The sequence below is a fragment of the Priapulus caudatus genome, unplaced genomic scaffold (assembly GCF_000485595.1).
Source record: "Priapulus caudatus unplaced genomic scaffold, Priapulus_caudatus-5.0.1 Scaffold2241, whole genome shotgun sequence".
Lineage (NCBI taxonomy): Eukaryota > Metazoa > Priapulida > Priapulimorpha > Priapulimorphida > Priapulidae > Priapulus > Priapulus caudatus.
The window spans coordinates 21,401-33,790 of NW_014579302.1; the positions used below are offsets into that span (position 1 = coordinate 21,401).

At 41.8% G+C, this 12,390-nt stretch overlaps 1 protein-coding gene across 2 annotated transcripts in view; it reads left to right on the plus strand.

Annotated features, from left to right (window-relative positions):
- Positions 1 to 8,358, plus strand: part of LOC106818437 — an 11,448-nt gene extending 3,090 nt beyond the window's left edge. Inside the window, exons 3-8 of one of the 2 annotated variants that reach the window (XM_014823147.1) lie at positions 386 to 515; positions 5,016 to 5,109; positions 5,526 to 5,847; positions 6,033 to 6,255; positions 6,651 to 6,910; positions 7,211 to 8,358. In XM_014823147.1, coding sequence (XP_014678633.1) covers positions 5,764 to 5,847; positions 6,033 to 6,255; positions 6,651 to 6,910; positions 7,211 to 7,858 — 1,215 coding nt within the window. In that variant the 5' untranslated portion in view covers positions 386 to 515; positions 5,016 to 5,109; positions 5,526 to 5,763 and the 3' untranslated portion in view covers positions 7,859 to 8,358. Of the gene's footprint in view, positions 1 to 385; positions 516 to 4,846; positions 5,110 to 5,525; positions 5,848 to 6,032; positions 6,256 to 6,650; positions 6,911 to 7,210 lie in introns of those variants that run through there. The other variant, XM_014823148.1, reaches the window with a different exon arrangement.
- Positions 8,359 to 12,390: the final 4,032 nt, after the last annotated feature.

Sequence of the window (12,390 nt, forward strand, 5' to 3'; positions counted from 1 at the left end):
TTACGTTACTTACGTTACGTTCTACTACTTACGTCTTCTACTTCTCTTCTACTCTCTCTCTCTCTCTCTCTCTCTCTCTCTCTCTCTCTCTCTCTCTCTCTCTCTCTCTCTCTCTCTCTCTCTCTCTCTCTCTCTCTCTCTCTCTCTCTCTCTCTCTCTCTCTCTCTCTCTCTCTCTCTCTCTCTCTCTCTCTCGCTCTTTCTCTCTCTCTCTCTCCCTCCCCCTTTCCTTCCCTCTCCCTCTCCCTCTCCCTCTCTCTCTCCCTCTCCCTCTCCCTCTCCCTCGCTCTCTCTCTGCGATAAAAAAATGGATATTTAAAAATAGGATTTTAAACATGTGTGAATTATTTAAATAACATCATTAAGTTAATGGTCTTTTTTTCCAGACTGGGGAGTGGTCACAATGGAGAAACTTCTTCCTGGTGATTTTATTGTGGAATACCGTGGCCAGATGACAGATAAAGAGCGTGACGGGGATTATGTTTATGAGTTCAGCTGGAAGAACAAGAGCTTCTGGTTAGTATGAAATGATGTGAATATGTTATATCCTCTCAGCATTTGTAAACAGCAATGTTTTCCATAAGAGCCGGTCGCCGGCTGATTTGATGTCCTCAATTGATTTTTGGGTGGGTTCAAATCATTCTTACAAAACAGTTTTTTGTATTTGAAGATCTTGAATGCTAATGGACAACCTTCAAATTGCACCAGCTACATTTATGATCACAAATTCTCTCAAATGTGGGCGACCTCCTCGTATTGGTTTTATGTTGAACATGTAATAGCGTATTCATTGTAGACTTCAACTATATTATATTAAAGGATTGATGCTTCTGAGGATAGCATTTTTTTAGCTCATCTGACATAGTCAGATGTAGCTTGTAGAATCGCATGGGCATGCTAGTGCAGCAGATAACCACAACAATTGTGCATTTTATGAGAAAAGCATGAAATTTCTAGCATAGTTAGTATATACCATGATGTTTATTTTAAGATGTGGAGGGAAGTCAGATTTGACCTCTGAAGACCGTGAGAGGTCAAATCCAAGATGGCCGCCAGTCCACCGTGTCTTAATGTTCAAACGCGCTTAATTTTGGAACCAAACAGCGTAGAAAAACATTTAAGGTGTCGATTCCAACTAAATTGGGGATGACCATTCATTTGGTGATACCTTTGAGATCGCTAGAACTCAAGGACAGGCATTTAGGCCAAGGTCAAGGTCGAATTACGTTCAAAAAGTCAAATATCCTATTTTCAAATATCCTATTGGTAATGTTCAAAACAGAACAGAACACACACAGCACAGTCACACACAAGCAGCACACAGCACACAGCACAGCACAGAGCAGCTTTGGCACACTTGCAGCGTCCAGTGCATGCTTTCTCGCAGCGACAGTGGATCAATTCATGGCACGATTTTGCTGCTTTAGCCTAGGGAGAGTGGTCCAAAGAGGCTGCCACCCAGTTGTTTCCTTTGTCCAGCCCCAGTCAGATGGTTCTGGAATCTCTGGATCCATGACCAATGCCTGGTTCCAACAGTTGGCCTGGTAGCAAGAGCGCTTGATGTGCGGCCTGGGTTGGAGGATTGTTCTCTAGAGTTCTAGACTTCTGTGTGAAGAGCTGTTTCCTGGCATCATTCACTTCCGTGCTCTCACTGGTTTGGTCATACAGCAGCACCACAAAACGCTCTAGCAATAACATGATCACCTTCATCGCGCTGACGCTCACTCGGCATGCATAGGGAGTCACTGAATAGCAGTCATTCACTTGGGAAAGAACTTTCCAAAGGTTTTCCCAAGGCAGTCTTCTTTCTCTGCCAGCGAATGCCAGATAACAGTGCACATCCGGTTGATACAGCGCTGAAAGGACTGGGAGAGTGCAGACAGGGCTGTGTTTGGATTCATTGTGGCAAAGCATTTCGTAAAAGCCTATGTACGAAACGCTTGTAGCCAACACCAAAGCGCCCACCAAACAGGCTCATCAGGAGCTATCTTGCAAGAATGAGCACAAGCCAGTACCGCACCACATCAGTATCAAGTACTTATGGTCACCCTTGCCACAGCAATCTGGCCACTATGCAGAAGTAGACAAGTGTCATCCCTCCTGCTTGTGAAACATGGGCAAGGCGGCCAATGATGGACTCGACAGGAGAGCAACAGGACCCCCCGACTTCAAACTGTTTGCAATACAGTTCCTTGGCCTTGCTGCACTAGATGAATGTGAACAGCCCTCGCGTGACAGCGAAAGCAAATAATTGTCGGTTTTTTCTCAATTCGACTCGAATGCGAAGTTTCAAGTTCTTTGCATCACAGATAGAGATGCCGAGGACACCCTTTTCCTGATGGCCCTTTCCCTATTCTGTTCTGAAGTGAGGCTGTTCAGGCTGCGCAGGCTAGCGTAATGACATCCCAGACAAGCGGTCGATGCGGCTGCCATTTCTCCGAGCTTTCAGCGCAGAGATTAGTCGGTGGCGAAACACTCTCTTTTGCATTACTCTCTTTAAATGTTCTTGAGTCCCAGGATAGCATTTGAAAACCGGCACAGCTGCACCATCGAAAATTTTGGGCATCAGCCACAGGCACGCCTATTGCTTTGTCGAGGCAAGATCTGGATTCCAGCCAGCTGAAGTAGATCTGGCTTTAACCCCAAACCGCATTTTATCCTCCAGTTACAAGGAAGCTGGCGGCGGGCTGCCTTGGTTTCCATGGAGAAGAAATTGTGATGTTTCATCTCGAGTTTTGACCCAGAGAGTGAGACAGCGCCTCGCAAAAGACCAGTCACTCTTCAGCCTGCAGGCAAGCTGTGCCTTCCTGTTTGCGACTTAATCTTGACGGCGTGGCTTCTGAAAAAGCTGTCAATTGTTTCTTTGGCAAGTGTCTGTGTGACAGTGTCGTACCAAGCTGTTTCTAACCTTTCTGTCACAAGACTATAGTGTACCGGCTTCTCACCAGGCACGGTCTCAATCTTTCTCACAGCTTTCAAGGCCCACTTGGGTGTCCATATGATGTCCCTTCGTGTTAATGACGAGTAGGTCTTGGCCGATTCTAGAAATGAATTTCCCATCTCTTTCAGCACTGTCACAAGTGCCTTAACCTCCTTCGAGGAATGCTGGCTTGCACTCCAGGTGCTGGTCATGGTGTAAGGGTGTCAGTGATCAACAGCCTCACCCTGTTGGCTTATGGCCTGTTCCTCAAAACTCCTGTAGTAATCCCTGGCAATTTCTGGCCTTGCTACCATCCAGCGTCTGAGTGCTCCTGGATTGCCTGTCAGTCCTATAGCCCCCACAGAACCTTTCAACCATTTGCATTGTTTTGCTCATGGAACTGGTCAAGTGCCATAGCAGAAAACTTGTTGCTGGTTTTGTGCACACGAAGTTTCCAGACTTGAATTCTGCTAGGCACATCTGGTGTTTTTCAGCAAGAGTCGTCCAGGCACGATGTGTCCAGGAAGCCACCTGGAGTAGTGCGTGTGATCTAGGGCAAAACATCCAGGCCTGATCTGCGTCAGGGATTTCACGTACAGGATGGAAGTTCCCTTCAGCGAAGTGACCTGATATACCGCAGCAAAGAAAGCACCAATGACAGGGCTTATGCCAGTGAAGCAAGATGGACACTGGCGTAGGCACCACTCCTCAAAGACGGACTATCTGCGTACATGGCATCAGTATTCATCAGATGTGCAGTCTTCATTGTAAGCTTGTTGGAGGAATTGTATAAAGCTCCCGCTGTGACTTGGTGTACATGGCTGTCTTGGTGAACTGCTCGCATGTATGAAGGAATTTGCTGTTCCGAAACTTGCAATGTCAGCCTTACGCAAAGGCGTTCGTCAACCACTGTCTTCCAGCCAGTCTCCCAGCAACTTCAACATTGCCATCTGCGATTGTGTAGACCACCGAAACATGATCACAAAGGTGATCCTCTCTGTGAGTGGCTGGGCCCAGTCCACTGGACTTCCTTAGCAAGAGCATACAGTGGTGTCAACAGCAAGGAACAGAATCTGGCCAGGGTTCAAGTGCTGGCAACTTGAAAAGATCATCAAATATATGGGAATCTTAATATTATTTTGAAATTACATCTCTGGGTGTTTATTTGCAAATTTCAACCGATTTCTTATTTCTTATTTCATATTTACGAGCGTGGAGTCATGCAGGTCGCAGACAGGTCCAAGTCAGTGATGTCCGCACAACGGTAGCAGCAAGTAGGGCTTCAAGGGTCGTTGTCGTAAACAGTACTACAGATATGTACCGCGAGGTACATATATGTATAGCACAAGAAGTGTACCACACTTGTACTACAGAACAGTGTACCACTAACCCTAACACTAAGCCTAACCCTAACCACTAACCGCTTATCCCTAAACTCAACGCCTACACCCTAACCCTAAACATACCTCATATAAAAATATAAACATAATACTAAACAACCTAAACCTACCTCGGGTACATATCTGTAGTACCTGTTACGACAACGACCCTTCGTGCGTTACTCTAGCATTCGTTAAAATTGCATAATCGATGGGCCTATTATGCCTTTAAGCCTAACTGAAAAAGTTATGGACGGATTGTCGTAAAATTTTCAGGATACGTCAGAAATGGGCTAACTTAGAATTGATGAGATTTTGGTGGTGATCCGGATCCAATTGATTAATTAATTCATTCATTAATTAATAAAATTTTCAGGATAGGTCAGAAATGAGGTAACTTAGAATTGATTACATTTTGGTGGTGATCCGGATCCAATTAATTATTTAATTAATTAATTAATAAATTAATTAATTTTTCCACTTAATTAATAAAAAAATTCACATTGAGAGAATTCAGCTGCCTTGGCAGTTGGAGGTCTGTGCTCTCCGAGTGCTCTAGTTTACGTATGTTTTCAGTAAATAATGGGGGTCACCGCGTTACTAACCGACAGATGGCGCACGTGTCTGAGTAGCCCTAGCCCTACCGCTGACTGCACTGTTTACTTCTGCATTCTTGACAAACATTTTATTAAACATCAAAGTTAATCATCATGACAGATAAATACGGGGCATGGACAGTACCAAGAATAAAAGAGGAGTTGAGTCGTCGGGGTGCAGTGACGTCTGGGAGAAAAATCGACCTTATTGAAAGGTAATTATTGATAAGCATGTTCAATGTTGTGTTTTCATAACTCACTGTAGGGCCTACTGTACTAGTCTGTAAACATCGCCAGTGAGCAAATGTTAGAATTTAGAATACTATCTAACGATCAGAATCACTCAGTCATAATTTGGATTTTATTTTAGATAGTATAGGTTTCGTAATATATGATAACTGCCGTAGTTACTTATACTTAGTAGAGATATGATTCTGTTTGGCAGATAACTCTGTCACAAGTGACAAATTTTGTCCGATTGGCTAAAAAAAAACATCTTTCTTCTCATGAAGTTTCTCATCTGTCGTTATGTTCCATTTCTTTAAGTGAGATTTGTTTTAGTCTCTAGATTGGAGACAAATGACATTAATCATATATATTTTAAAGCACATGTCTGCTGATTATTTTTCAGATTTGAGGCGTATGATCATAACCTAGATTTTAGGGGACCAGTAATTCATATGCCAAAGGAACCAGTTCCAGAATGGCCAACCTATGGATTCAAACAACTTACTGCAGACCATAGGATTTTTGTTCCGAAACTCACTGATGAGATGGTGCAGGCCTATTTCACTTATAGAATGGCCATGGACAATGAATTTACTAGGGATATCAAAGCGATTTAGAAGGGAAGGCAGTTAATCGAGTCTATGCGGATCAAGGCATGTAGTGTGCTTGTCAAGGATGGGTCAGTTTTTCTATCTGGTCTTGTTGGTGCTGCAATGAAAAAGAAGGTATACCTGTGAAATTTTTGTTTTCTTAATAAATCTTGCCTTTTTATAGCATTACTCGTCATTATTATAATACTACTCAACATTTCCTTTTCCCATGCTGAAGTTACATGAGTTAATAACAATATGAATAACTGAGGCATACAGACATATACAAATATTCTTGAGTTTTTGAAATTATATTGCAGGTATCATATGCATATAAGCTGCGACTCTGTAAAGAAACGGGAGAATTTTTGAACAGCCACTGCGAGTGTCCTGCGGGTAAAGGCCCTAATGCTACATGCAAACATGTTGCTGCTGTTATGCTCATGCTGGCCAAATTTGTTTCATCCGACTGTGATCCTTTAATACGAAAAACCTGCACAGAGAATCTCCAGTCATTCCACCGACCTAAATCAGTCTACAGCGGTATGTAAAAAATCAGACTAATTTAGAAAAAAAATCCTTTAATATCCTTATTAGTTTAGTTCTATTTTCTGTCGTGGGAGGTATCCATTTCATAAATTAAGTGGAATATTTGCTTAAATTGTGCACATGACACTGATTTTTTCAAAAATTTATTTGAATCCTTATATGTTTAAAACTTCACTGATCTACATGTACTAAAAAGGGCTTATTCATTGATAAGTAAATCTTTAAGCACTAGATCTAGTTCTGCTGAAACACAGTTCTTGAATATTTTGTTTTAATTTTCGAGAGAACAAGGTGATTGTCAGTTGACAAAGCTACCTGCTATTGCACTGAAGTCTGTTGGCTGGAAATTATATCAAGGACTGATGTTTTAAAATTTTCTGCTTTAAAAGTTTCTCCTGTGAAGGCTGTCGATCTACCTGTTCAGAAAAAGCGCAAGATCGACATGGAAGACCCTATACCAGCTAAATACAGAAAATGTAGTGGATATGAGGATCGTGTTCGCAGTGTTGTGTTAAATTATTGTTCAATGTCATCACAGGATTTAGTAATCAAGTACAAATATGAAAAAGCGGACATCTACACAGCAGCGAAAGACCATCATTATATGAAAAAACCTTTACTGGAATGCTGGGTAGAAAATGCATCAAAGGTAACTTTTACCGCACATTAAGTCATTTTGATATAAATATTCTGATAATAGTCTCATATCTATTGAGTAAGGAATCTTTATACCAATGTTATTGGTGGGCAAGGATTTTTCTGTGTTATATGAGAATTGGTCTCATAAAGAGTCCCTGTAAAACTTTTAGTTGGCCAGGTATTATATAATGCTGCAGTCAAGCATCATATGTTCCAGGAGTTGTTGTTATGTGATAAAAAATGCAACACACTTATCAGTGCTTATGGTGCTCTATGGATTTTTCCAAGCTTTCTTTTTGTCTCATTTCAGCTAGATGATTCTCAAGCCAAAATGCTAGAAAAAAACACCAGGAAACAGGCCGATTCTAGTCTTTGGTTTCAAGAGAGACGGCTACGCATTACGGCGTCACGTTTTGGAGAAGTTGTTTCCCTGACTAAACGACGAAATATAGAAAAACTTTGCAAGTCATTGAATAGCAATGTACAACTCCACACAGCTGCAATAAGCCACGGAAAGACATTTGAAAGTAAAGCTATCACTGCATTTGAGCAGAAGTTTTCTATGAAAGTTCAGGCATGTGGACTACATGTTCGACCTGATCTTTATTACTTAAGGGCAAGCCCTGATGGACTGATTGGTGATAATGCTCTTCTTGAGGTCAAATGCCCATACCGTGGAAGGGATAAACTTGTTGCTTCCGATTTATCTTTTAAATTTCTGTGTGAGAAAGATGGAAAGATCCAATTAAAGCGGACTCATAATTACTTCGATCAAATTCAAGGCCAGCTTCACGTCTGTAAACGATCACTATGCTATTTTGTTGTTTACACTCACAAGGATCTTTACGTTGAAGAGATTTCATATGATAGAAAATATTGTGAATTGTCACTCATTCCAAAGTTAGAGATTTTTTATCAGAAATATTATTTAGATTACTTGGCGAGACATTCATTCTAACTGAAAACCCACTGGTTAAATTTTCATAACTGTAAGCTTTCATTAGAAATTACATTATGGTGCAATGCGTGATGCACGGAAATACTTACTTAGCAGCATTAATTAACTTGTGAAATTGTGTGACTTTATTATCATATGAATGGAATTTAAATACGCGACTTCGGAGATGCCGTGTTATTTCTCGTGCTTGGGATATGCCGTATCTCCCAAGTTGCTATTTGTACCGTGAGAACACAATACAGCAGTTATCGAAACCACGAATCATATCAATCATTTCAGTGTGGCCCCGATTACTCATGGAGCTTTGTTAAACTAGCGATATCATGTTGAATCCGACACCAAAAAGCGAAATATGTGAGTTCTCAAGTCGCGAAAAATGTTTATTTTAACATCGAAATATGCTTTATTTAAACACATGTTTGTTGTTTTATGCTAAGCTATTTACAATTGCGGGCCGGAAATTAGAGATCATAAAACAGACAAAGATCAGTGCTCGAAATAAGCGTTGTCCGGTTGTCCGAGACAACCAGAATTTGCGCTGGACAACCTAACCAGTCTGAGACATTGTCCGGTGGACAACCAAGAAACACTATCCCTAACCCTAACACCGACTCTAAACCGACTCGGCTATCTTATATATACGCGTGGTACGCAATTAATCTATGGTGTATAACCTTTTGCTTTCAATATTTTGCATCTGAACTGACAATCAATCCCAACCAACTGGTGTAGGCTAGCTGGCACAATAATGTTCAGTTTCATACTTCAAATCCGAGTGTTTTCTAGCTCATCAAGAAATCTTAATCGTGAATTAAAGCAGGTGAATAATATAAAAATATGGGACCAGCCTGCTATTTCCAAACACTGGTATATGTCAGGTTTTCTGATTTATGAGAGGTGAACTCGATTTTGGAACCAGCAAACCAGCAAGTTCTAAAATTTTCTGGGGAGGACCCCCTACCCCCCCCCCCTCTATGCCTGTTTCACCACTGTTTTGCCTTGAAATTCCTAAACCCGCCACTGAACAATTACATATCTTGGAGCAAGAGACAATGAAAAAAATGTCGCCTTTTCGCATGGCGCCCAAAACAAAGATTGCAGAACTGAGAGGTAGAGGAGCCGTAGGGTGTGGAAGGGGAGCGGAGGAGCCAGTAAATATTAATGTTATCCACTATTTGCGCAGTTCGCTGTTTTTTGGCCCCCCCTCAGGGTCTCCCCAGGATTGAAATTCAAACAGGGGGAGGGAGGGTAGCGGGGGAGGGGAGAGGCCGGAGGAAAACTAGGGGAGGGGGGAGGGGGGAAACTAGGGGGGTCCGGGGGGCGTGATTTTTTACCGTACGACTAATTAATGCGTAAAATCGCCACCACACCATTAGAGTCATAACGGTATTTGGGCGTTCTTTGGCTATAATAAGACTAGCCGAGTCGGTGTACAGCAAAGGTTAACTGTGCATTGTCAGTTTAACTTGTGTACTGTCTGCAGTGCATGCGTGGTACGGTAAAAATACACGCGTCGGATGTCCTGGTCGAACGGCAATTCTTGACGATCGATTCCCGCGCTGGCAAACTTTTATTGTGGTGGAATTTAAACGGGGCGGAGGTAATTTAAATGGTGCGCAACGATTCAAACAGGGGGGACCGCGCGCGCCCCGTTTGCGCAACGTAGGGAGAACCCTGCCCCTTGTTAAAAAATCCTGGCTACGCCACTGTTTTTGGGTGTTTTCTGATCATATTATTATGTGATTGAAAATAGGAGATTTGGGAATATTTTTTGGGACAACCAGAAATTGTTGCGGACAACCCGATTTGATGCCGGGGTTGTCCGCAGGAAAACCACATTTTTGTTCTTATTTCGAGCACTGCAAAGATTATTCTAGAACCCAGGTTCACTTTCCCCAGAGTAAGGTCTTTTTTAAGTATTTGAAATGTTTTAGAAAGGCCTATCATCCTTTCTACATGGATTCTCTTGCTAGCGACTCTGCGATCATGGACTACTTGCTCCGGTTCCAATTGACTTTTCCCTTTTAACATTGTCGGGGTATTCAGCTTAATGTTTTTGGGTGCAAAAAGATCCTGGACCATAATACCCCGATCCGCCATGATGCTGTCATTCGATTCAAAGAAATCTGATGTATGTGAACAGAGCTTTGACCGTTCGATGATTTGCCGGTCACTTGTTGACCCTGCATAGCTTTCACTCAAGTAACTAACTATGCCCCTCGGAGTGATGCCGACCATAGTTTTAAGAGTGTTTTTATGTTTATAAGTGCTAAATGTCGCACTTTGTGAAAGTACATTAGATGGCTTTTTTGATTGGTGTTTCTGTAGCATCAAGTATCACTCTTGTAGATGGAAAGTGATGTTTAAAGCCACTCGGCATGAAAGAGTCTATCTCTTTTCTATCTGGCCAGGTATTAATTTCGCTTAATTGGAAAAACATAAAGTTTATCCAAGTTATGGCTATCTTCGAAACAACACTCCCTGATACACCAAATAAAATACTAAGCTCTATATCTTCCTTTGCTCGTCTTAATTTTACCAATGTTAAGAACAATTGATTCATGGGCGTTAATTTCTGACACTTGTAATTTAAATCATTTGCAGCAGGACCAAGCACATTGTAAAACATTAGTAAATGTTCATAATCCCTGAACCCAGTATAATAATTAATTGACCTAGGGTCATTCATAAACCTTTCAATACTAAACAGTTGCTCAGTTAGCAGGGAACATTGTGTACTTTCATCTGCATGGGTGCTTGGTAGTCCGTCCTTAACCTCGAGGTTCATAATATCATTGGGATAGGATGATTCTATGACAACCTCATTGGCAACATCATCAGCATTAGCTGCTATCTCCATTTTAAGTCGGCGGTGAGTGGCTCTACTTTCTCTTTCCCTTGACTTCAAGGGATTTTTCTCATTTGATGTGAAAGCAAACACACTTGGTACGACATTTTCACACAATTTTTTTCTTGACCCTTAAATATACGGAAAGAACATTTTATTAGTTATTTCCTAAATATGGTACGTTCCAGTCGGCGGCGAGTGGCCATTTAATCTACATAATTAATACCAGTAAGCGTACCAGTAAGCGTACCAGAACATACCAGTAAGCGTCTCTTTGTAGTCTGTTGGTAGAAAATGCTGGTGGCAATTGAGCCCTCCGTGGGTTGCCATAATTTTGTTGGTTTCCCAATAGATTCAAGCCTTCTTATTGCTACCAACCACTTTGTTCTCAATTCTTTGTCTATGGGAAACTTGCATCCACCAACTCTCGACTTGCAAAGAGGGACACAACAATAGCGTGGCATTATAATCGCATAAATAGAGCCCTTTTATTTTATATTATTCTGCTATTCACTAGCCAGCCAGAAAGTAAACACAGGCTACTCAGGGGCTACTCACACACGCGCGCCATCTGACGGCCGCTTCCAGTGCGGTGACTCCATAGAGTTGTATAAATATGAGAACAGACCACTATTAAATTCTCCATAGGATCCTATACTTAAGAATTGAATTTCAGGAGCTGAAAAATTGTATTTCGGTCGTTTTCGGCCGAGTGGCAATATTAAAGCTAGGTAGCCATGTACTTCAGCTGTGCACCATTAGAATTATGACATATGTTGTCCGGCGTTTTTAAAAAATATCGCATATTTACTAATCGACACCACATTTGTGCCTGAAAAACAGTCGCGCAGTCGAATGGGGGTACAATTGAAAGAATTCGTTTTATATACCAGTAACATCCACCCATCTCCATGTGCATGTCATTGACACACACGATAGCCAGCGCTAAATTAATGCAGCCACAAAACGTCGCGTCAGCTTTAGTGCACCGAGCTGCGGGCACTCCGTATTGGTCGGCCGATGACGCGTCACATCCTCTAACCTAACAGGGTAATGAACCGGTAGTGATTTAATAGTGGTTCACGTGGTCTGTATAGAAACGGTTTTTTCTCGGATCTGTCAAACGCATAAATTGCGCGGACAAACCCGCTGCCACACGGTCGTGCACAATCTTGTGTAATTCCGGCTGTTCTGGTTTTGAGTTTTGGCGAGTTTCTTCGACCCCACGCCTCCGGCTGCAAGGCGATTTCGGTGCCCCTGCTTTGCGGAATGCAAGTCCGGTGGCATAGTTCGGTGAGTAGTCGGCTAGAGTTGAAATAGAATCATTTATGAAGAAAATTGCAGTCACCTATGCGAAACTTGATATTCTATTGAGATCAATAAAAAAAATTTTAAAAAATCGACGTCGATTTCGATTTTTTCGGTCATTTCGAATGCCCATGATCAGACATAAAAAACGGCTTGTCATTTTGCATGGATTGAATATTTCTGAAATAAAAGGCTTTTTTCTGAAATTTGTTGCTAAACGCACGGCACGTGTGTTTGTTGGATTTGGTTGCTCTTGCCAAAATTAGCACTCGGAAGCAATCGCGTATTTTTTATAGCATTAAAGCGACCTGGTGGGAATTGTACACCAGGGGCGCTATACATCATAGTTGTCTGAATTAAGTATATTGGGTAAAGC